General features: G+C 36.4%; 2 protein-coding genes across 2 annotated transcripts; both read right to left on the reverse strand.

Moving 5' to 3' along the window:
* Positions 1–215: 215 nt before the first annotated feature.
* Positions 216–8329, reverse strand: LOC139115431 (uncharacterized). The gene is made up of 6 exons (XM_070677534.1): positions 7947–8329; positions 7573–7845; positions 6677–6973; positions 6303–6394; positions 4901–5276; positions 216–4721 (listed from the first exon to the last, which is right to left on the reverse strand). Exons 1-6 carry the CDS (start codon positions 8221–8223, stop codon positions 4459–4461), a joined length of 1578 nt encoding a protein of 525 aa, XP_070533635.1. The 5' UTR covers positions 8224–8329; the 3' UTR covers positions 216–4458.
* An 8104-nt stretch (positions 8330–16433) lies between these two features.
* Positions 16434–21940, reverse strand: LOC139115438 (uncharacterized). The gene is made up of 6 exons (XM_070677546.1): positions 21536–21940; positions 20995–21300; positions 19448–19747; positions 19087–19178; positions 17780–18152; positions 16434–17570 (listed from the first exon to the last, which is right to left on the reverse strand). The coding sequence occupies exons 1-6, from the start codon at positions 21810–21812 to the stop codon at positions 17308–17310; spliced, it is 1611 nt and encodes a 536-aa protein (XP_070533647.1). The 5' UTR covers positions 21813–21940; the 3' UTR covers positions 16434–17307.
* Positions 21941–26674: the final 4734 nt, after the last annotated feature.

Below are 26674 nucleotides of genomic sequence, written 5' to 3' on the forward strand. Positions count from 1 at the left end.
CCCGTAAAGAGTGAATGCTCCCTAATGGAGTCATGCCATTTGATCTACGAAACCAATGTTGTGTTTCAAAGTCTGGCAGTCATTTTGCTTGATTTCTATTGTTCTATTGAAAGTGTGAAATTTTATACATAATATCTCTGAAAAATATCGCATTTTCGTCACCCTAATAAATCATGTGTGCCACAATTTTTGAAACAGACACTGACAGTCATAGATATTTTCAACTTCCATTTTAATTTTAATGGGTTTTTAATCTTAACAACACGACTTTTTCAAACTTAGAAGTATGTAAATGTTTAGTTCAGCAGGTGACCTCATTCCAGATACTGTATGTCTCTACTATAAAGTTTGCACTCAAACTAACAAGGACGCCTTATTAAATGAGTCTTGCAGAGTAACTGTTTTTCTTAAAGACAGCCACTTTGCGATTTCTACTACATTTAAATCAGTCGCTTATAAATATGTCCCCTAACTCTTTCTGTCTCTTTTTCATCTTCCCTTTCTGCTATACCCCTGTATTGATCAAATCGTTTGTTGTTTCCCCGAGGTAGCGCATTTACCTACCTGAACTCTCTGCTAATAATTCACAATTAATTTTAACAGTGGAATATACACAACACCTCTGCTGCACCTTAGATGATGATGTAAGGTTACCGTAAAAGTTAAATACTAGTTTCTCATCTTTAAAGTTATCGAACGGAAAGGAATCATTTATTCTACACTGCAAGCTGAGTTACACTTCCAAGTCGTAATATTAAGATTTCATATTGAATATCAAGATAAACATTATCATATTTCCTTATTATTTCTAACATAGAAATATGTCGTTATCGTACTAAACTTCAACAGTCATTCATCGTTGGAAGTCATTGATTTATGTATTTTATGAGTCTGTTCTTTGCTCATGTATTTTCATTACACTCTAATATACATTTTTCTCTTTCGCCTGTAAACAGAATGCGGCGATTTTCACGGGAATAATATTGAATATTCATTTTTCGTTTTGTAATTGAATGGGGCCGAACTGTATACAGGCCAGCAGAGCTTATGCCAGGAATTGGCAACGTTTCAAATATGCTTCATATCAGGATTGATGAAAGACAGATTAACCATTGTCAACGGATACTTTGACACTTAGATAAGAGGATATCAAATAGTGTAAACAGGCTTTTGAAGTTCCTTTAACCATGAATGGTTCGCCTATGGATAGACAATAAAGAAATCTAAGGGGGATTTTATATTATCTTAACATGTCCATCGTGTTTAGGTAAAGTAACATAGTATGTAGGTTGTATATTTCATAGTTTAGACACAGATATAATGTTAACACCATCCCCGCACATTTTAAGTGTTTCTAGACCAACACTATGAGTGTTTGATTTTGTCCAACATAAAGCAAGCCGTTGAAAAATGTATTAAAAGTGAGTTAATACACAGAACAAGATTACTCTCATGCTAAACTCGGGTGTCTAATGGAAAGCGATTTCTGCCCGATAAAATCAAGTGCGTACATCTGTCTTTCAATAGTCTAGGACTCTCTTCTCTTCTCATTCCCTACACTCTTTAACATTAAGGTCAATGATTGATAGTGATTTAAAGTGCATTTCAACAATAATACCTCCCTCTTCGAATAGTGTGTTGTAAACTTTTATATGGATATGAAATTCACTCATTAAAATGGTCGTCGTTAAGGAACCGCGACCAGTTATGTATCAAAGACATTATTGCTTTATATGATTTTCTGTCTCACAGGACACTATTGAATTATCAAATTTTGCTTTAAATTTAACTAACAAGCCAAATAAATCAGGCCTGAACCACCTATGACATGGTTAAGCAAGGTCACAAATACCATTAATATCAGGCATGATGACATTGTGTAAACATTGCTGTGCTCTATGCTATTTGCTTACTTGCAGACAATAAACATACTAATGTTGTGTTTCATGGCCCCATTTCCCCTTTTTTTTAGAATGTGGTACCATAATTATGTCCTTTGACACCGGAATGCACACTTCATGATATTTTGACTGACTTGCTGTTATGCTATTCAGCTAGCCTTAGCTGAGTATTGTAAGGCATTAATCACTAGCTGGCGTTACTGGTCTTTGATTTATACGGATTAGGATTGCTAATCCTTCACCTTTCAGTGACATTAATTATTTTTTGTAAGAGTTACATAGAGGGAACCAAAGAATAAGATTTTTATCGTTGTTTGCGAGTTTCTCTTCATAATCCTTATATCATTTCTTTCTGTGCGACAGATTAATTGATGATAGCGTCGCACTCAAAAATTTGAGGCAGAGATGCTATATTAATGTCAAAGTAGCTCTTTCTTTAATTGCATATCGTATTATAATTCATGAAACTCCAATGAGTAGATCCGAGGTTAAAATTTGACTTTGGCTTACTTTTGTGTAGTTGTCTGTGTCGTCTGTACATCTGTGTACTATGACAAGTCTCTAACCATAAAGCAGAAATAAACAATTAGCAAATGACATAATGTGCTGACCAGCGCCGTAAGAACTGTTTTAATTGTGCAGTGATCATGTAATTCAGTCCAAACCGTAATTTTGCAAGGGCCTTTTCTGAAACAGAACTCTCAAGATATATATATTTCATTTGAATCCTCTGCTTTCTACTTGCTTCATTTTCGTCCCATGTCTAAAATTTCGGGAAATTGTCTACTTCGAGAATATTACCTTAATCTTAACGGTAAACTAAGACATGAAGAGTTGCAAATAAATGTAACAGAAACGCACATATACGATATATTAGGTAAATAGTTTTGATTAGTAACGATATGTATATGTGCACTTGATAAATTTTATGCTGGTATCCAAATAATGTGAGATTTCAAAAGACGCGGAACAAAATTTTGATTGCATGAGGGAGATATGAAACTGTTTCCTCGTTCCTTTAACACTAGGATACAGCTACAATGATCGGAATTTTCCTTGCATTGCTTTTAAACGAAGACCACCACCAACAACAATAACAAGTGATATTAATACAGTAATTTCTGAGCCTTTAGCAACTCATGCAAAGCATTCTTGTTATTCGAATTTGCCAATCACATATATGCAAATAGAATCATGTGGCTGAAAATTTGTAATTTTTGAGAATTAAAACTCACGTTAACATAAGAAAGCTATAGATTTTAAAACTACACTTGGTGAATTTGTTATCGTATCTGAGGTTACACCATTACTAACGCTGAACCTACTAAAATTACTATAGTCATATCAGCCCGATAATATATTATGGTGGAATTGTTTGCAATGAGCCAAGTCTAAGTACAGAATTCAATTTTTCGAGACGAAAACCAAATATTTGAACATCTATTAGAGAAAATAAACAAGATTATCTGATAAAAAAATGAAGGCTGCCTCTTCCCTTTTTCGTTGTTGATACGATCTCGGTATATGACTGGACTAATATGTCTAAAGTTTGCTTCAGTAAGAGAACTAGTTTACAAATACCGTTCCGGAAAATTGTGCACCAACTAAACTGTACTGTATATGGCTAAGGCGAAGCTGATATATTCATTGTCTAGGGAATAATGACTAAACACTAGCAGCAGGTTCTCATCCAAAGTTGCCATTCAGTGGGTTTATACCTCCTATTTCCAATTTCTCTCTGAGTCTCTCTAGGTATAATAATCATAATCTTTACTTCTTACATAGTGCCTTACACACTTGAATATCTGAATGCGCTTTGTAAGTACTTGTGTATCTATTTTTACAATGACTTTTGGTCCTCCTTTTTACTTTCACTTCTCACGAAATTTTCCTGAAACGTTACGGTGTATTATTCACCTAACATTACTAGTTGTGAGAATACTAACATTTCACAACCGAGGTACTTTCAGCAAAGTTTTGCATTTCAAGCAGTTAAGCTATAAAAAATCGTTATGTATAATGTACGACAACCGAATCACTGCTTAAAATTGCACCTTTTTTACAACCTATTGTAAAATTTAACGCATCCGCATATAAGTACATATATAATCTCTTTATCAAATCATTGTAATGAAAGGAATTCAGTTACACAAGTTGGCACCATTAGAGGCCCGAGGAGTAACTTGAAGGTGGTATCAATTTCTCATAAATTTCCTTTGCACATTTTGTCGATTAAATGATTACAAACGTTTTATCTGTACATTTAAGATTAACCTGCTTTAGTAAGCAAGTTTTAATATTTAACCCCCCCCCCCAACCTTTTCAAAATCACAATACTTTTTAAGTAGACAAATTATAACAGCTTAAAAGTAAACATAAAACAATTAAAAACTCACTTCATCCGAATAAAACTATAACTACTGCATCTGATGTAATATCTTTAACTATAATGTATGTTAAATTTCAAAAACATATGATGAAAATCAATGGAAAAATGGCATGGGAGTGGATCTGGACTGCTGTAATTTTACTTTTTTTCCTTTCTTTTGAGATAATTTCATTTGATTCTAACATGACCATCCTTTTTGTAATTTTCTGCCGCAGACAACAGTCTGAGGAGAACACGCTGGATGTAAACGTCTCCTGCTGAAGTATCATTGTTGCCGGCTACGTGTTCCTGGTGATCTAAATTGGATACTCGGAAGATGCGCGAATTGTCTATTCCCATGATGGTTGATATATTCTCCACAGCTTCATTTACACCTTTTTCAGACTTTTGATCAATATGAGTGACTATTGCAAACACTGGAATTCCACGCCCTACAGGAATATCAATTTTATAACATCAGGTATAACACAAGTCGACACGGATAGGGAACAAAGTATAAATTATACGAAAAACATTAACATATGACCCAACTATGAAAAAGAAAAAGCAACAAAACTTTGAGTTAGTGACCTGAAAGCCTAGTCGTTTAACTAGCATCATAATGAGTTACCTTTAGTCTGTGCGACTTCTATAACTGTGATACCAAGTTGTTCCAGTTCCGTAGCAGTCGCCATGTGTACGTAAGCTACAGCATGAACTACTCCAGCACAGGGCTTTAAGATTTTTCCCCACGTCTTCGGTGAATACCAAGTCAAGTAGTCCAACTTTTCGTTTGCGGGATATTTGCCATCAAAGATATTACTGATCACCTTAGATGACTTGTGTTTTCCTCCCTCCTTTTCATATTTTTGAAGTGTACCACCAGGAACATCGATGCACGTAAAACACTTTCCCTGGACATCAATTTTGTATGTGGTTAAGGCTGATGTACCTGTCGATACTCCTTTCCAAGTTGAAGCCAAAGGTCTATGTAGACGAGACAATGCCTAAGCAGACAAATGCATGCATGTCACCTGTTAGATTGACTCCTGTTGTTTTGTGCATCATTGTTTGTTTCAGTAAGCTTATTTGCATTAGCATTTTATGCAGCTGAGAAGAATATTATCAAAGATATTACTTAAATTTTTGATATAATATTAAAGTAATATACCGAAAAAATATATTTGATTTGAAATTACAGGATTAGGTACCCACGACTTATAACAAATGTACATCATTGATTGAATACAGGGTCTAAGTATGGCATGCAAATGCTCTCATGCTACCTCTTGAGCTTCGTAGTCCGTAACTTGTGTATGCAGGCAAACGTGTGTTTACTACATGACTTTTGATGGCTAATGAAATATGCTAAGTGTTGCAAAGGAGCTAAATGTTAAGACTCTTGTGATTATCTTTTAAATTCATGAAAAGCAGAAATTAGATAAACTAAAATCTTGGACTGCAAAATAATATTTCAAATTCTGCAATTATTGGTGTAGCTAATAGTATAACTGTGAAATTGATTTCATGTGCTATAGCCGTGAAATACGAACTCCAGTTATTTTGACTTGTCTTTTGATTAACTCTTCTTGACCTTTCCATTGAAATAGTGAACTACAGTATTATTTTGATTAATCACTCAAGGTGTTGGGTTCTTAGTTTAATTGTCGTGGTGATCATTGGCAACGGACCTGTGGAATACTCTTTTGACTGACATAGTTCCGCTGAGGCTTCTATTTTAATTCTTTGCATTGACTTGGCATCAAGATCGAAGCATCTAATAAATCTAAATGCAACATGGCTTCTACAGGGACTCAGCACCATACTCGACGCCCAAGCTCTTTGTCTTCTTGTATTGCACACGCTGCCATGGGTCTGATACTCTTTTTAGTATGGAGGTCTAAAACTCTAGATCATTCCTATCTCAAGTCGAGTACCCTACCAACTGCACAACTATACAATGCCTTCTCCAAAGAAATTGTGACGTAAAAATAAGAATCAATAATACTGATAATGAATTAAATTTGACTTACTGTTATTATGGTATTGATTGTCGATGATTTGCCATGTCCAGGCGCCCCAATAAAAGCAATGTTAACATCGTTACACTTTTCCCTGATGTCATCTGCAACAAAAGAAAAGACTTAAGCTGAGAAAGAAGAGAATAGCTCCTGTAATTGTAATGACAAGTTCAAACGAAATTTGCAACATTCAAGCTGAATAGATAATACAATATAAATTTAACTTTAATGTAAGTCAGTAACATTATGTCACAACTAGAACATCACTGCAGTGATTCAAGAACGATTAGTTTTCAGGGGATACATACACAGAATGGGAATTTGGTGTGATGATTGAATTTAAATGTGAGAACGACACTCGACTGCTTGATTTCAGCATACCCTACCAAGTATTATTATTCTCATTTGTCTTGTTTCAATTGAAAATTCAAATCTTCTCGGGTCAATATCGATGACCTTTTCAGAAGTGTCCAAAACCCTGGACTTATCTCCTGGTTCTGTAGCGATGGTCTTTAGAATGATTTCATTTCCTGTCTTCTTCACATCCTCTGTGTCACGATCGGTAAGATTGAAATCAGCAATTTTCTCCTTTATTTTAGTAGCCAAATCAGAGACCCTATCGTCTTCAGAGCACTGGAGTCGAATTGGATGCAACGTCGTACTGTGTTTTATAAACACAACTCCTGTTGTATTATGTAATGCAATCATATAAAGAATTATGATCAGGACTTGATCCCACACATTTACAAAACTTGCATACATATATAATAGTGACAAAAAGCATAATCCCGAGCCTCATGTTGATTCCTAGAATGGATGATTCAAGGCCCACTTGTAATTAGTAATTTGAAAATATTATTGATCAGTGCTTAGGTAAAGGACACATTCTCGCACAAATATATGTCAGACAAACACACAAGAAATTATGAAAAAATGTAGAGGTTGTACCTTTGACGCTTGACAGAGAAATGGTAGCTTTGTAATTATTCCCGTCATGCGAATTTGTGTCCGTTTAGGTAAGGCATGTTGAAATACGTTTCTGTTAACTATTAATTTACAGTTTTAAAAAAGTTTTGAATTTTTCAAAATTGTGTTGAGCTACCGAAGACTCGGAATACCTTGGTTACCTGTGACTAATGCAAAACGCGGACTCTATCTCCTCTCCACTGTAGTTTGAAGACAATATAAACTTTGCACGGCATTAAAATAGAAATACGTCATACACTGTATAATAATTAAAACCATTCCAAATATACTTTTATTGAATGTATTTTGTACACACCTGTATCTAATTTGATTTTGAAGGCAACATCTGAGCCTTCCAAGCTACGGACAGTTGTATTTGGATTTAACTTTATTTCTTTTCCGTCATCTATCTGCATTAATACCACTTCACTTCCATCTTGTTGCGCTCTTTCAGTGACCTCTGTGGCAAGTTTAAAGGCTGATATGTGTTCTTGTATGTATCTTGCTAAGTCGGAAACCAGATAGCTCTCTCTGTAGGGTATTGTGATTGGATTGACTTTGCTGATATACCTTACAGAAATACCATAGGCTGTAAAATAATCGAAAAGAGTTATGCTTCTTTCTATTTGTTAACACGTAGGCATACATAACTGTGTTACATTCATGAAGCCCCAGATTTTGCAGACTTACTGAGTTCTCGTTCCTCGTTAAATTCAACTATGTCATTTTTCTTTATGACAGATATCGGCTCACAGAACTCCAACTTCCGAGAATTTCCTTTGTCGTCTTTCAGAATCAGACAAATCGTGTTGATTTTGATATCGTCACTCTTGAGGTCAAATAATTCAGCATTGTCTTTTACGGCTTGTGCCAACTCATGGATGGTGTCAGTCTCTGGACACTGCAATGGCAGGAGATTTCCCTTGACTCGAGCATGACGCACATGTATTTTCTTCTTTCCGCTCATAGTTGCAATGTCTGCGTTTCACCGTTCATGCAATGCTGCAAATAAATCACGTCATCTCACAGGGCAACGTTGAGAACAGAGGGACAGCCAGCAAATAACTGGCTTGGTTAATACATTGCGCAAGCTTATACATACACCAAAATAAATATTTGGTTGACGTGAGGTGATTAATGACAACAAGGAAATCAAATCACAATAACAAGACTATGTACATTAGATACACCTAAATTACCTGTCTGAGAGCTGAAGTCGAAACGATTGGTCAATCAAAAAGGTTAATTTCTTAAATAACAGCATTTCTTAAATAATGTTTTTTTTCAGTATAAAGTTTTCTTCCAGAATTATTTTTAATGTAAATATAACTGTAAATGTTGTTTTACTCGACTCTGTGTGAGAAGAGCCTCAGGCTCAACAGTTTTTCGAGTCTAAATAAAGTCTAATAATTAATAACAATAATAATAATTAATAATAATAATAATAATAATAATAATAATATAACAATAATAATAATAATAACATAATAATAATAATAATAATAACTTGTTTATAACTGAATAAACGTGACTAATAGTATCTGTATCTGGCGACAGTGGCTTGGCAGTTTTTTATATACTTCTGTACGCTATTAGACGTCCTGGTTCGACGGAATGTGAAGTCATGGATTACTTTCATGTATTTCTTACTTAAGCTGCAGTTATGAGACAAAATAAAAAGAAGGGATCCTGCGTGTCCTTGTTCGTGTTAATATTTGTAATAATTATTGGACTAGGAAGCTACGAAATGGCGTTATCTGAAAACATCCTGCGTGATTTCAATATGTCATATATAAATGGCCTCACATGACAACCACGCAAGAGTTCACAGTGTTACTAGTAATCATTTGAAGTCGCCATACTGTTATACATGATCATATGTTACGTGCTACCGATGACGCACTCGTATACATTGTTTGTTACTTGACATGTGGGCTAACTTACTCAGGCAAACTATTGTTATATCAGGAAAGAGAGGAATAACGACTGAAGACATCATGATTTTAAAAATTCTCCAGGGGACGAATTGTGTAACATGTGGCGGCATGAACGCACCGTACAGTACACTAACGTTTGCGATTTGTTAAAAATCTAGCTTTGAGCTACCAAAATATAAATAGAAAATTGACAGTAGTAACTTTATCGTTTTTTCTATATCTTATATATATTTTAGGTATTTCATTTCTGAAATTTCTGATTATTCGTTTACATTAGGGACTGGACATAAATTACAGGGGGGTCGCCATTTTTAGCGCAAGCATTTTTGAAGGGTCATAAAATTTTGTGCAAGCCTATGGGGGACGGTCACCTTTTTCATGCATCAAAGCTGAAATTGCATTTGCACGTATTGAAGAATATGGGATACAGGAAAAAGAAAATATACCTCCTGGCATTTTCATTTTCTGCCATTTCCATTTTTGGCGTGCCCTTCAGGCGCAAGTTCAAGGGTATAATAAACAATGTATTGATGATCCAAGCAGCCACATTGATTTAGATTATCATAATTTCTTATCCAACTCCTCTATTGTGCATAACTGTCCCCTATAATGACTCTTTCATTAACGATTTGGGAGATCACTTATTTGATATCATTCTCCCATTGACAATACATTGGGTATAGGTCGGTGTCAAACGTTCATGTCGCTGTATGTACATTTTCATTTTGTGAGGACCTTGAAAGAATACAACTATTCAGAATAGTGCATAGTGTCATCAATAACAACTGGAAGCTTCAGGTCGAACAACTTTTGAATAACAATTTAGGATCAGATAACCTATTGAGTTATTTGTAGTTTCCTCGTAGCCTATATAATGTATAGTGAATCAACATTTCGGTGAAATTCCAAAATCAAATTTCTTGCACAACCATTGACTTGAAACCACTCTAGTCTAATCATGAACATTAAAACTAATAATTGGGTGTACATAAATTCACAGATTCACCTAGTTTTGTATGTATTGGAAAAAACATATTCATAGTTTCATCATAGACTGCCATGTACAATGAATCGACATTTCAGAGAAATTCCAAAATATAATTTCTTGCACAACCATTGACTTGAAACTACTCTAGTCTGATCATCAACAGTAATACCAATAATCGAGTATACATAAATGCACAGATTTTCCTATTTTTGTATTGGAAAAATATTATTCATAGGTTTTCATCATAGACTGCCATGTATAATGAATCAACATTTCGGTGAAATTCCAAAATCAGATTTCTTGCACACACATGGACTTGTAACCACTCTAGTCTAATCAAGAACATAAATATCAATAATCAAGCATACATAAATACACAGATTTGCCAAGTTTTGTATTTAAAAAAAATATTCATAGTTTCGTCTTAGACTACAATGTATAATGGATCAATATTTTATGCGAAATTCCAAAAACAAAGTTCTTGTACACAATTGCATGTGTTACCACCCTCTTCTAATCAAGTACAATTATGCCAATTATTCAGGGTCCATATATGCACAAATAGTGCATATTTTTAATTGTGAAAACAAATTTTACAGTTTTGTTGTAGACTCCCATCTATAGTGGATCAACATTTTGAGCGAAATTCAAAAATCAAATATCTTGTTCACATGTGCACTTGTGAACAACCCATGCTAATCAAGTGTATTTATATCAGTTATTAAACATCTATAGATGAACAGATATGCTAGTTTTATATTGGAAAATACACGTTCATAGTTTTCTTATAGTCAACTACCATGTATAGTGAATCAACATTATCGATGAAATCTGAAAATTACATTTGTTGTACACGCATGCACTTTTTACCTGCCACTTCAAGCAAAGCACATTTACATGAATTATCACACACATATGACTTGATATTTTTTGGACAAAACGTTATATCGGCCACATTTTGCCTTCCTTTTGGGAGGGGAACTTCAAGAGTATAGCAAGTCAGAGGGCGGACTTGAACACATTGCCGGTTTGTTTCGGAGTATTAAGTAGCAGGGGAGGGTGACTTTTTTTCATGCACGGATAAGGGGGAGGGTCACTAATTTTTGTGCATGAACTTTTGACGGGTCACTATTTTTGATGCAACGGTGTTTCGAAAAACACCGGCACACCCAACCCCTTTAATTTATGTCCAGTCCCTTAGAACTCAGATTGATCGTGACAGTGCCATGGTAATGCTGTCTGCACAGCTGTACATTATGTCGCCATTTTAAGTCGTCCCTTTCCATTGCAGCTATGTTTGATATCTAGTTATTGACACTAAAGTTGGAGGGGGTGGTTGCTTTGAAAGATCTAGCAAATGTACATGAACAATGTTGATCTGACAAAAGACTGACAATTCTGTGACGATTCATCTGTTGGCACGCCATCTTATGGAAAACCATGACTGACTTAAGTGGTCTGATATCATGTTGTGCTGGGCATTTGATATATTGTGATGGGCATTCGATATATGATGCTGGGCATTCGATATGTTGTGCTGGGAATTCAATATGCTGTTCTGGGCATTTAATACGCTGTGCTGGGCATTCAATATATTGTGCTGGGCATTAAATATATTTTCCTAGGCATTCAATATGTTGTCCTGGGTATTCAATATATTGTCCTGGGCATTCAATGTATTGTCCTTGGCTTTCAATATATTGTCCTAGGCATTTAATATGTTTTCCTGGGCATTCAATTTATTCTGGCATTGTTATATGGCATTTGATTCGTCTGGATATTTGATATGTTGTGCTGGGCATTCAATATATTGTCATGGGCATTCCATATGTTGCGCTGGGCATTCAATATATTGTCCTGGGCATTCAATATATTGTCCTGGGCATTCAATATATTGTCCTGGGCATGGCATTCAATATGTTTTCCCTGGCATTCAATTTATTCTGCTAGGCATTTGACATGTTGCTGAGTATTAAATATGTTGTCCTAGGCATTTTATATGTTGCACTGGGTATTTGATATGTTGTCCTAGGCATTAAATATGTTGTTCTAGGCGTAATCTTTTTCGCCTTGTGAAAGGACCATGTCTTTTATTGATTCAGCGTGATTCGCGACTTTGGAGGAATTCTCTGAGGGAAAGTAACTTAAACGGTGAGGCACTTACTCAAATTAGGGGAAAGAATGTACTCCAAGGCTTAATAGCCTGCCAAACTTCAAAACCCAGGCCTAGTTAGGGAGCGTTCAGTTATTATGGCCGGGGGTAGGCCGGCAAATTCTTCCTGCGCATCAGTCAAAATAAGTGAACCCCCCTACCCATTGTACCAAAAAATTGATGACCCCCCCTTTCAACATGACAAAAATTCCAGAAATTACTGGTGGATCGCAATATTTTTGCGCAAGCGTGTGTGTACAAAATTTTGATATTTGGATTTAATTAAAAATCAGCTGTTGATAATGTTGATTCACCATACATGGTATACATATATTTTCTCATACATGTATGAGAAATATATGTAATACTTTTTCAATGCAAAACTATATCTGTGCATTTATAGATATTTGATAATTTACATAAATGTACTTAAATGAAATAGGTTGTTACAACTGGCATGTGGACAAAAAGTTTGACCTTAGAATTTCACCAACAATGTTCATCCACTTTACATGGGAGTCAATGATAAAATTGTGAATAATTTTTTTTCCAATGAAAAACTTGGTATACTTGTGCATATACAGATGTTCAATAATTAACATAATTTTACTTGATTAGAATATGATGGTTAAAGGTGCATATTATGTGTACAAGAAATCTGATTATGGAACTTCACTGAAATTGTTCATCCAATATACATGGGAGTCAATGAGGAAAGTATGAATATTTTTTTTTACAATACAAAAATAGGTAAACCCATGTATTTATGTACTCTCGATTATTGATATCAATGTACTTGATTAGATTAGGGTGGTAACAAATGGATGTGTTCGCCAGAAATTGGATTTTTGAATTATACCAAAATGTAGATTCACTGTACATGGGAGTCTATGAGGAAAATGAATAATTTTTTTCCAATACAAAAATCTGTGTATTTATAGACATTTGATAATTCATTTTAAAGTACTTGGTTAGCCTAGGATGGTTAAAGGTTGATATGTGTGCAAGAAAATGGATTTTGGAATTTCACCGTAATGTTGATTCACTATTGGAGTCTATGAGAAAACTAAGTATAATTTTTTACAATGCTAAACTAAATTAATTTGTGCTTTTATAGGTGTTAGATAATTGATACAAATGTACTTGATTCAAATAGGGCATTTAAAAGTTAAGATGTGGACAACAATTATGATATTGGAATTTCACCTAAAAGTATTATTTAACTTTTCACGGTACTAGTAGTCTCAGTACAGGTAACTGTTAAATAATTTCCCTGACAAAACTTGCTATATCTCTAATATGTAAGTAATAGGAATTGTTCATCTCCCTCAGTGCAGTTAGCTTGATTTACAATAAGACAAGCCTCAGAGTTGTCAAGTCAAGATGTTCGTGTGACAGATAATTATACATTTGTTCAGATTTACAGGTGAATAACTTCAGAGAATGAAATCAAGCAACGAATCATTTTTATCTCCCAGAATATTTCTGAACACTGAAACTGTGTTTTTTTTTGACGGGACGGATACTTATGAAAATCAAGTGACCCCCCTCTGAGCTGTTTGAAAAATACGTGCCCCCCCCCTTGCAGTTTTCAAATTTGAGGTGACCCCCCCTGGATTTTGCCGGCCCATCCCCGGCCATAATAACTGAACGCTCCCTTACGCATAGCCTAGCCCAAGCCAATATATTATCTGATTTAAATCTGATGTTGACATGGGTAGTAATTATTACGGTCTTTTTCATCTTCAGTCACACCCTCAATGAGGGATGTACTGCAGTTTAATATGATTGAGCCGGGCCTAGCCCAGACAACAAACACCGGGGCTTCTCGAAGCGCCGAGCCACGTACCTGAAAACAACTTGAACAGCAAAGCCAAACCAAAGGCTACACTGTTTGTCTGGTAGACTTACAATGACTGTGGCGAGCAGATTTGACGTTTAAGTAGAGCTGGGGATTGATAAGATTGTAGTATATATTACCTACTCTATTAATAAATGTAAACCACTTGTTCCAAATATTGCTTCACTAGCGGCAGGTTCTCAAAGACAAAAATAATAAACAGTACACAAGCTCTTTTCACACTTAACAACCACTTTCTTATTTAATTATCCACAGGCTTGTCTCATCAGTGACAGCTTATTACTGTTGTGTATGAAATCTCAGAACGCACTGGAAATTACAAATCCTCAGACTAATACAGCCTTTACGTGACTTTATTTGTCCCTATACTATGGCTAATCGACCACGTTCATTCAACATTTATCCGATGCACAGTCAGTCGCCTGTCATTAGTGAAATGAGAAAGCCCTCCTGAACTTGCGCCCATCAAGTCATGTTTTCTTGCTGTTTTTTCACCATATTTTGACTCTAGCAATACTTGTTTTCACACTTTATACCCAGCTTGCTGTGTTGTGCGGCAGTGTGTAAAACAGTAGAGCAGTGAGGTGAAGCTGCACAGGCAAGTGGATATTGGATTGTGTTGCGTCATTTTTTTCCAGGGGGGACGCTGCGTGAGAGCGGAATCGGTTTGGTATTTAATTGCTTAGGAACCGCTCAGTTTCTAAAGGGAGGGGCAAGTTTGCGTTATTAGTTTTCAAAAGTAGATAGACCCCGACCTTTCAGGACCAAAACTTGTGACCCTTTTTTGTCAAGCGAAAAGATATGATGACATTGCCCACGCCCAAAAAAGTTGAATAAGCAAGAATAGAATACTAGAAACACCTAAAAATAACACAAGCCCATACTATTGCATCATGGGTATACAAGTAATCACCATTATACAACCAACACATCAAATGCACAGGAAAACGTATAAAATGCCAAGGACAATATATTGAATTCCCAGGACGACATATCAAATGCCCAGCACAACATATTGAATGTCCAGCACAATGCATTAAATGCGCAGGACAATATATTGAATACCCAGCACACCTTATCAAATGCCCAGCATAATATATTGAATGCCCAGGGCAACATATCAAATCCATAGCACAGCATGATATTCGACCACTTAAGTCAGTCATTGCTTGCCATACCATCCCCCTCTCAACATGACTATAGGTCCATCTACCAAAGGTAAATCTGGTCTCTTTAATTTCGCATGATCTGTACAGAGCCTACTTGGTTTAATAGTTAGAAAAGAGGAAAAAAGACTAAGTTTGTGATCTCTCTCTCTCTCTCTCTCTCTCTCTCTCTCTCTCTCTCTCCAAAAACATCAAAATTACAACAGTTTGACCTATGACACGTAAATTTAAGTACTTTAGTTAAATGCAGTTACTGTTTAAGTATCCTTATCATTCCATAGTATCATAGCCAGCTTGAATAGCATGACATTGTTTACTTTACAACTAGTATGGTATAATATAGGTTCCCCAAAGTGGCATTTGATAAAAGAAAAGAATCACTATTGAGGCGGAAAAGTGTTTCCTAGTGTATAATTTACACGACATCGAATAAAATTAAAAATGATCAAGGTCGTCTGTAAATAATCATCCACTTTTGTGCGTTTGTTGATTGCCGCTGCACTCCAGAGAGCGATAAAATCCAGCACGTACCAGAGCTGTTTTTATCACAAATTGGTAAGACCGAGACAGGCACAGACCTTTGTCATCTATGTGAGGGGTTTTCAATGCCAATATGAAAATCAGCAGTTCAAAGGACAGTTGCACATAGAAGAAAAGAAATACGTTTCTACGAAACACAAATTATGTTTGCCTTCTGCTTTCATTTTATTATTCTTACAATAATGTGGTGTTGATGAAGTATCACAGTCTTTGCAGCCAAAACTGAATGCAAAGGCGTTATTTTATTGTCTGCAGCTACTATGATATAGACTGTAATATAGTTGGAAAAAATTGCAAAGCTGAACAAAAATCTAGATTCCACGCCCACGCGACAATTAATTGCGCCTATGTAGTCATATGTTATGCTTGACTGTTTGACCAGACCCATTGTAATAGAATCGTCAGTTTACAAAAAACGTCAATAAAACGAACATTCAGTTTGCATCCGATAATCTCTGTCGAGTTTCGTACATGCAATTTTGACTAATCAATTATTCTAGAAGTTGGGATAAAGAAAGAAAACTGACCTTAAATAATGTTTAGAGGTATATTTATTTATTTAAGTCATCTACTGATGTATCCGTAAAGCACAATTTTATATGTTTTCCCGTATTTAATCAAATTTCGATCGTGATTATTCAGCAAATTTTACCAAGCGCACCAGACATAAATGAGAGAACTTTAGTTACACTTTTGTGACCCATAATGCATCTTGAAGTGCAAGTTCAAAGTATCTGGTACTTGCACTTTATTCTCTTTGCGTTTTAAAGCAACACTTCGGTGGCGTATTTGGTGCACAGATGAAAAGACTACTAGACGTATCGTTCATTTATATTGTAACCCTTGCTTTCACGAAAACTTCGAAGTTTAGAAAAAAGTATATATCTCTGCCAATCAATCATTTTTCATAAGGTATTCCACAAACACCAAGTGCCGCGAACAGAAGTTCGAGACACTTGCTCTTGATTTTAATATCAACAAGGTATTCTTTATGGAAAGCATTTATCGCAAAAAGGAAGTCACCTTTTAGATAATATTAGAAATAAATCTTAATTTTACTTAAATCAATGGTATCAAAACCAAAACAAAACACTACTTTGCTTTGGGAAAGTTTGAGCAAAATTTTATGTCAATCTTTTTTCCGGTCGCAACCGTGGAACTCCTAAAATAACAGAGAATATCGCATTTTAATGATGTCGGAAAATGTACATCTTTTAAAACTTCAGCTTTAAGATTTCTGCATTCAACGGCAGTAACACTCATTGCCCACAAAATCTTCAACTCTAAAGAAATATCTACACTGCCATGCCTGTACATCAATGCGGTAAAAATGATCAATCTGAATGAATTTTATATTGATTATAGGATTTTTGTTTTTTTGTTTGCTTGAATTTTAAAACATTGATTTCATTCGATGCTGACATGTCCATCTTGTCTGTAATTTTCTCCCGCAGACAACAATCCAAGGAGAACACGCTGGACGTAAACGTCTTCTTCTGAAGTACACCTTGTCTCAGCTACTTTTTGCTTGTGGTCGAAATTAGCAACTCGGAATATCCTTGCATCGTCAATTCCCATGGTGTGTGATATTGACTCCACTGCTTTGTCGACATCTTCTGCAGACATTTTATCAACATGCGTAATAATGGCAAACACAGGAATTCCACGCCCTATAAGAAGAAAAGTATGAGGAACATTAGTTTTTTACTCAGCTTTATGCAGTTCGTTTCTATCACATTATTTGCCAAGTCCACATATTAAGACTTATTGCACGTGACAAGTTAGCTATAAAAATTTTGAGTTGATCACAGCTGATCAAATATCAAAATCACAACATCATTAAGTTGTACAAGCACACTGATTCAGTGCAAATATTTACCTTTCCTTTGTGCAACCTCTATGACAGTGTTACCAAGTTTGTCCGGTTCTGCAGTACCCTTGTGTACATAAGCCACAGCATGAACTACTCCAGCACTGGACGTCAAGGTTTTTGCCCACGCCTTCGGTGAATACCACGCCCAGTAATCCAACCTTTCGTTTTCGGGATATTTGCCGTCAAATATATCAGCAATCACTTTAGATGACCTGTCCTTTCCTCCCTCATTTTCACATTTTTTGAGTGCACTACCAGGAACATCGATACACGTGAAACTCTTTCCTTTGACATCAATTTTGTATGTAGTTAAGGCGGCTGTACCTGTCGCTGCTCCTTTCCACGTTGAAGCCAAAGGCGTGTGAAGACGAGACAATGCCTGAAGTAGACGAATTATATCAAATTAACTAAATACGTTTTGTGCCATTGTTTCTTTCGGTATTTGCGCTGGTTACTCGTGCAGTTGTGAAGAAGTTACATAATGGTCGATAATGGAAGTGAAAAAAATAAATTTATTTGGACGTTACAGGAAGGGGTAGCCACTTCTGATAACAAATTGACATTTATCAATAAAGAGTCTAAGGAATGCAGATGCCCTCATGCTACCCCCTGGACAACGTAGTTCATAACCCATGTATGCAGACAAAGGTACTTTTATTATAGTGTACAATTGATTGTCAATGAAGTCTGCAAGGTAGTGCAAAAGAGCAAAGATTCTTCTGTTTATTTTTTATATTCATAAAAGGCAGAAAATAAACAAGCAGCTTAAACTGTAAGATGCATGTGTGCTGATATTTCACATGTTTTATTTCAAATTTTGTTGATGTAGCCATGCAATATTCCTGAGAAATGGATTTCATCTCCCATGGCCGTAAAATACGAACTCCAATTATTTCGAATTTCGACATTTGATTTACTTGACTTTTTATGGAAATAGTGAACTAAATTACTTTCCCAGTTATACACAAAAGGAGTACAGCGTAATAATCCTGGTAACTTTTGGCAACGGGATTGTACAACACCAATCTTACCGACATATTCTGTTGACGCCACTATTTAAAGTCTGTGCATTGACTGGGCATCAAGATCATGGCATGTAAAATGACTTGTTAAGGGATAGAGCACCATGCACACCGCCCACGTTATCCAAACTGTCATAATAAGTACACTCCCATGGATTTGATTGAACTGGCAATCATTCCTATCGCAAGTTGGGTACCCTGCCCACTGTACTACTAAAGGGTGCGTTCTTCAAAAGAACTGGTGACGTAAAAATAAAAATCAATACTGATAATGAATGCAGTTTGGCTTACTTTTATAATGGTATTGATTGTCGATGATTTACCGTGTCCAGGCGCTCCGATGAAAGCAATGTTCACATCGTCACACTTTTCTTTGATATCATCTGAAAATAAAAGCGATAACCGAAATTGAGAAATGACAGAATACCTTCGGTGGTAACAATTTCAAACGAAATTTGCAAGTTCACGCTAAATATACACGACATCGAATATTTAACTTAAAGATTAAGTCAACAACATCATTTGACATCGAAATTAGAAGATTAATAAGAAGACACATGAACGAATAGCATTTGATCAGGAGACCAACATTTAGAATTTGACAATGTTGTGAAATAATCAAAATTCCAATGAAAACGACGTGTTCACCTACCAAGTGTTATGATTCTCATTTGTTTTGTTTGTACTGAAAACTCGAATCTTCTCGGGTCGATATCGATGACCTTGTCAGAGGTGTTCAAAACCCGACACACGTCCCCTGGTTTGGAAGCGATTGTCATCAGTATGATTTCGTTGCCTTTCTTCTCCACTTCCTTGACGTCATCATCGGTAAGATTGAAGTCAGCAATTCTCTCCTTTATTTTCCCAGGCAAATCAGAGATCTTATCTTCTTCAGAACACTGGAATCGAATTGGGTGCACCGTCGTCCTGTGTTTTATGAATACTTCGATTCCTGTTGTATAAATCCAATGTAATGAATATAAACAAATATAATTGGAACTTGATTCCAAAACACTCACAGAATTGTTGCATAAAAAAGAGACAAAGAGTAAAAATAACTGAGCCTCATATCTATCTTTCAAGACCTAATGTAATTTGAAATGACTTTTGCACAATGCATATTGCCGGGATACAACACGCGCACAATCAATCAGACCATATGATCAGACACACCCGAAATTATGTAGAACTTGGGAGCAGGTCCTCTTACCCTTGACAAAGAAACCTTATGTTTGTCATGCAAGTTGATGTTATTTACGATAGGCGTATTGAAAAGTGTCCTGTATTACAATTAACTGTACAGTGTTTTAAATTTTTAAAGGAGCGGTTAGCTACAGCCTACGTTGCTATTCACTGTACAGACTTGCCCGAGTCTGTTGCCTTTTGTCTGGTTTATGCGGTGATCACTTATAAGCCAAGCGACTGGTGCACCTCACGAACGCCCTCAACTAGTGTTACGAGCTTTTGTGGTAGTCTGTTGACATAATCGTACCAGGGTACAACGTATCTATGACAACCTAGTTGCAAAACCGCGCTTATCTAACAAAAAGCATTTACTAGTAGCCAAAGCAGTCTTTTTACCAAACTGCTGCAGCTTGATGAAATGCAGCACTGCATTGCATTGCATTTGTGGATATTTTCCCCGTAGCTTTCTCTCCAATGATACAATTATAATGTTAACGCTCTTGTTATAAGTGTGACATCAAAAAGTAACTATGGTGAAGAACTATAACTTCAGACGCGATCGATTTATCACAAGAAACGTTCTTTATTCGCAGCTGGTAGTGCTCAAAATTCGTTAAGTTGTCTATGCTCTGAGACTAGAAAGGGTGTGCAGAATACCAGTAAATTAGACCTTGCATGGACACAACACTCACAGTACACAACTCAGTGGTGAGTAGGTTTTCATCATAAACTCTCAGGTGGCTTCATGACCCCTGGGTATAGAGTATTTTAGCCCCGTCTCAGCCCCACTCGATCAAGTTTATAATTTATCTAATGTGGCAAACAAGAGTACACAGTAGCCACTTTGAACTTCCTCAGAACGTAGACCACGAATTATGCAAGACGTGGACCCTTATGCCTTCCCCTCCGTCCTGCTGAGAAAAACAATAGAAACACTTTCAATGCACGAAAACATATGATGGTAAAAATCAAAACTATCTTAAACATATTTCATTAAATTTACTGTGTACATACCTGCATCCGGATCTGTCGGCGTGTTTAGTAATTTTTTGGATGATTTGATTTTGAAGGCAACATCTGAGCCTTCCAAGCTACGGACAGTCGTATTCGGATTTAACTCTGTTTCTTTTCCTTCAACTCTCTGCATTAATACCACTTCACTTCCAGCTTGTTGTGCCCTTTCAGTGACCTCTTCGGCAAGCCTGAAGGCTGATATGTTGTCTTGTATGTATCCTGCTAAGTCGGAAACCACATTTCTCTCTCTGTACGGTATTCTGATTGGATTTACCGATTTGATATACCTGACAGGAATACCAAATGCTGTAAAAGAAAAGCACACAGTGAGGCGACTTGTTGTTCCATATAAGGCCCACGACCAGGCATCGTACAAAGATTCATTACACTGTTTGTTTACCCAATTCATATCACGGACACTTTGTACTAATGCTGTGGAAAATGATCCTACATAAATCTTATAACAATCGTGTTCTGTATGATTTCCCAAGTGATATTACCTTTCATGAAAATCAGTTTATTATTGAGTTTGTGAACTTACTGAGTTCTTGCTCCTCGTTAAATTCAACCGTGTAATTCTTCTGTATGACAGATATGGGCTCAAAGAACTCTAGTTTCCGAGATTCTCCTTTATCATCTCTTAAGAAGAGGCGGATCTTGTTTATCCTGATGTCGTCACTCTTTAGGTCAAATAGTTCAGCGTTGTCTTTTACGGCTTGTGCCAGCTCATGGACGGTGTCACTCTCCAGACACTGCAATGGCAGGAGATTTCCCTCGACTCGAGCATGACGAACATATATTTTCTTTTTTCCGCTCATAGTTGCAATGTCTGTGTTTCACCGTTATTGCACTAAATGGTACAGGAAGCCTAAGTCGTCTAACAAGAGACTGAAAACAGTCCGAACAATTTTAACGAAAGCTAGCAAATAAATGGCTTGGTTAATACACTACGCATGCGCACAAAACACCGGGATTAATAATTTGTCGATGTGAGGTGATAACTAAATTCGACGAATTCACAGTAAAAATGCCTGGGCAGTCTAAATTACCTGTCTCAGAGTCGATATTGAACGTATGGTCACCTAAAAAGCTTAATTTCTTAAATAACAACTTGCTTGTCACCGAACAAACGTGACTACCTGTCTATGATTGTGCGACAGAGGCTGAGTACTTAATATTCTTTTGCACGCAACGAGTAGTTCTGTTTCCATGCAGTATGCCCAGAATAGATTTATTACGTGACGTCGTGACGTACTCTCACTCGAGCTCCATAAAGGCACAATAGAAAACAAATGGTCCCGTGTATCGTTGCTTATGTTTTTATTCGTATATTTTGAATAAAGATATTATAAAATATAGTGTTATTCGAACAATTCAGTGTACTCTTTATCTCATCATGCATGACCTCACACGGCAACCATCAAAGTGATCATTAAGTTAATCATTTACATATAAAGCTGCCATACTGTTATACATGATCACATGTCCCGTGATACCGATGACGCACTGGTCTGCAGGGTAATTCAGGCAGACTGCTGCTATATTGTGAAAGAGAAGTTACTGTACAGAATTACTGAGGTAGGACCTAAAATGTTATGTGTTATCAGCCCAGACCACAAGTTACATTTCAAAGGCTTTAGAATGCCTTAGGTTATGTGCATTTGTTCGGGTAACCTGTTTCCAAATTGCTTTTTCTCCTTTCTATTCATTTGTCGTGATTCTTACAGCATTACGTCATCTCCTAAGAATCATAGAACATATTAGCTGATTGCAACCATAAGATATTCGACTGAAAATGTAAACTTCGGTAAAAGCAGGGCTACTTTCAGGGCATTCAGGGCCCATTTCAACTACAGACTATACAGGAGGACTCAACGGTACATATTAAAACTTACTGTGCACAAGAATAATATAGCTTCATACAGTAAAGAAGTGACCGAAAATTGTTCCTAAATGTTGTTTACAGTATCAAACCCAGGGTATTGTATTGACAAAGGCAAAAATATGAAAATTTTGTTAAAAAGCTATCATTTGTAACTAGCCTTAAATGTGTTTTTCCGATGTTGATCTAATTTAATATGATAGAGTCTCTGTGACCATACAACAACAACTGTGACTAGGTTGCGATAATTTGTTATGCGCAGAACAGAGGCGCACTCACCAAAGGCCATTGTGACGAATCGCAAGTTCGTGAGGAGACAATGCCGTATCCAAGAAAGCAACCTGAAAGATAATTTCGCCGTCAATGTCTGCGAAAAAGTGACCTTCAACGATCATGAGTTTACACACTCTTGTGCAATCACGAGCCTACTAAATCATGTTAATATTTACCAGCCAGTCATGATGACGAAATTTCATAACTCGTTCAGATGATGACCTTTGATCGAAACTGGGGTCAGGTACTGGTTCATAAACCTCGTTCTACATGCCGAGCACTTCAGCTTTTAACCATGATTTTAGATTACTGTGAAGGGTTATGTTTGTGACGAGACAATTCTGTTCCCAAGAAAGTAGCCCTAGAGATAATTTCGTCGACAGCGTCAGAGAAGCAATTACCTTCAAATGTTAAAATCTGAAATATACTCCACGGGGAAAATGAAATTCAGCCAGCGCCGGATTATGCATCTGTCAGCATTCTTTCTTTTAACCTCAAAGTCTGGAGTATTGCATTTCAGGACGACTAGACTTTGTCCAATTACAGCACGCACACTTTGAGGTCCGCTACAATTTCAATTACGAAGTTAAACTACCTTTCACATGCTATCATCATCTACTCCTATTGAAGAGGCTGATAAGAGAATTTCTGGTTAAAGGTACTGAAAACGGGCTTCATGATTGCAATAAGCATTTCGATGTGATTTCAGCCGTAAGGAAATTGTAAAGTTTCACTGCCGGATTTCCCCCATCTTCTCCAGCACGTAATAACTTGATTAAACTCGTTGACTTAGGAATGCACACTAATAAGTTATTGTTTTGACTGGCTTGCTGTCCTGCTATTCAGCGAGCCTTTGCTGGGTATGTAAGGCATTAGTCACTTACTGGCATTATCGGTCTTTGATTTATACAGTCAACCCTCACCCTTTGTTGACACCCATTAGATTTGCAAAACAAGTACGAGAGTCTGCACAAAGAAGGAACCATAGAGTGAAACTTTTATCGTTGTTTGCGCGTTTCACTTCATTATACTTGTTTTGTTTCTGCTTGTCACGTTGATGGAGGACAGTGTCGAATAGGTCAATAACTTGAGGCAGAGACGTCGTACTAATGCTAAAGTTGACTTTCTTGCCGTTGCATATTCATGAAATGCCAGTGATTGTAGCTGAGATGAAAATCTGACAATGGCCTACTCATTTGCTGTAACAATTGTTGGCGTAGCCTGTCCTTCTGTGTACTATAGACATATCTCTGACCTTAAAGAGAAATAACCAATCATTATGTCAGTATCATTTATTAAATAGGATTGTAAACAAAAAAGCAAATGAAAACGAATAAACGAATAAAGAAACACTGTTAATGACAAACTTTATGACTTTAATGACAAAATTTTTACAAATGCAAGTACTCAATGGCTCGTTATTGTATATTATAAGAGAAAATCATACATAAGTAATAAACAAACACGCATAGATAAACAAACAAAAAATCAAGGAGTACCTGCTGAGTTTGGTGGATTCCCACTCAGTCTTCTGACAATAAAACAGACTATTGTTTAGGTAAACGGCAGGTCACATAGCAAACTGCTCAGCTAAGTTACTGGGTAATTACCAAAAGCCATTATAGAAAAATCTTTGTTTTCCGTCCTCAGATGTTTAAAAAACCCAGCAGCCAGCCAGCAAAAAAAACCACACACAGAAAAATATACAACATAGATCAACCCCCTAAACTTTAAGTTTCCAATCGGTTTATTGGACACAAGTATAAAAACTTATCTATTTACATTTACAATACATTGTTTCCCGTGCTATTAGGACGTTGAAAGCAATGCTTGGAAAGTTTAACACAGTCATACAAGTATAAGTACAACAAGCGCAGCAAAGTGACTGTGAGTCTGAACAAAAACCCGGACTTATAAGCTGACCAAATCGCTTGGTCGCAGAAAATATGTCCAAAGTAAGAGCAACGCGGATTTGAATCGATTGTTGTTCACGTCGTTCTGGCCTGCGATGAAAAGCGCTTAAAGGCATGGTTCGAGCGTCAGATTGTCTTGCCAGGAAATTCACTTACTAGATTACAATTTCAATGGAAAACAAAAGGCTATGACATCTTCATAATCCTCTTACATACAATAACAAACTCGATCCCTGGGATCGGTTCCCCCTTTAACAAACCCGAAGGAAATTAAGTTCCGTTCCTCATTCGAAGCCAAACCAGTCAAGAATTGTTTTCGATCCGTCTTTTATGGAGACAAAAACAATTTCACGCCCTTCCGCCGACATAAAAACTTTGAGAGTGAAATCAAATTGTTGTGAAATGGTCGATCAATCGATCGTACACTGCAATACACAGGTGCACATGTACACCAGTACTTTGCGTACAGTGGCTGATGTACCCTTTTACGAAATACAGTCTGATTTGGATTAAAATGATCGTATGATATTTGTGGTTTTTGCGATATTTCAGTCAACTACTGCGTGATGGCAGTCTCAATTCGCCATTGCGGAAAGAAAGGGAAAGGGCACAACGCGCCATAATTTCTAGTACAAGGCCTGTGTTTGTTTTTCAGATTTCACCCGCAAACCTACCCGCACTTGGACGGCAAACAAATAATTTTCTTTAAGGCGTCTAATTTGGTGTACCAAATACCGTGCTTATGAATCGTCCAATTGCAATAATTGTAATATGAAAATGGACATCTCGTTTTACCATGAGTCTTTGTCCGATTTTTTCCTTTGGGTTCTCAAGAATTTTTTTCAGAAATGTAACATTGTAGCATTCATCTAAAATTCAAAAGTACAAGCAATACTAACATTTTACAACTTAAGTACCTTCAGCTAAGTTTCTGCATTTCAAGCAGTTACGCTGTGTATAAACAATATGTATAAATTGGCCAGCATATGGGACAAACGAAAATACTGCTCTAAATCATACAGTAGGCTAGCTTGTAAAACCTCATCGTTTTGCTATAACCTATGCATGGTGCATCTGAATACAAGTAAATAGCGCTCTTTATCAAACTATTATAGTGAAAGGCGAACAGCTGGTTACTTTGGCACCGATTGAGGCTCGGGGAGTAACTTAAAGATGGACAGTAGTGATGAATTTCTTGGAAGTTTCCTTACTACAATTTATCGATAAAATAATTACAAAATATGTTTTTCTCTTTACTTTGTAAGGTTAACTTGAATAAGAACAGAATTCTGAATAATCACCTTTCCTTTTTGAAGTGTACAATAATTTTGAAGTAGGGAAGAATGTGACATCATAACACTATACCCAAATCAATTAAAACACAATAGATCAGAATAAAACAATAACTACATCCTTGGATATAACATCCTGAACCGTAAACATATGTTTAAGGTTCTAATAGTATGCCTGTAAATCAATGAAAGCTGGCGAGTGAGTGGATCTCGACTACAGTAATTTTGCTTTTTTTTAACTTTCCGTTCAGATAGTTTTTATTGGATATTAACATGACCTCCTTTTTTGTAATTTTCTGCTGCAGACAACAGTCCGAGGA

This window comes from Ptychodera flava, chromosome 17 (genome assembly GCF_041260155.1).
Source record: "Ptychodera flava strain L36383 chromosome 17, AS_Pfla_20210202, whole genome shotgun sequence".
NCBI classification, from domain to species: Eukaryota; Metazoa; Hemichordata; class Enteropneusta; family Ptychoderidae; genus Ptychodera; species Ptychodera flava.

Bases quoted from the DNA above. Each gene is read 5' to 3' on its own strand.
- LOC139115431 (XM_070677534.1), bottom strand. From the start codon at position 8,223: ATGAGCGGAAAGAAGAAAATACATGTGCGTCATGCTCGAGTCAAGGGA. The intron at 6,974-7,572 runs GTGTGTACAAAA...ATAATACAACAG, and splicing joins CAAAATCAAATTAGATACAG to GAGTTGTGTTTATAAAACAC. The intron at 4,722-4,900 runs GTAACTCATTAT...ATATTCCTGTAG, and splicing joins AGAAGTCGCACAGACTAAAG to GGCGTGGAATTCCAGTGTTT.
- LOC139115438 (XM_070677546.1), bottom strand. From the start codon at position 21,812: ATGAGCGGAAAAAAGAAAATATATGTTCGTCATGCTCGAGTCGAGGGA. The intron at 19,748-20,994 runs GTATGTACACAG...TTTATACAACAG, and splicing joins GCCGACAGATCCGGATGCAG to GAATCGAAGTATTCATAAAA. The intron at 18,153-19,086 runs GTAAGCCAAACT...CGTCTACTTCAG, and splicing joins CAATCAATACCATTATAAAA to GCATTGTCTCGTCTTCACAC.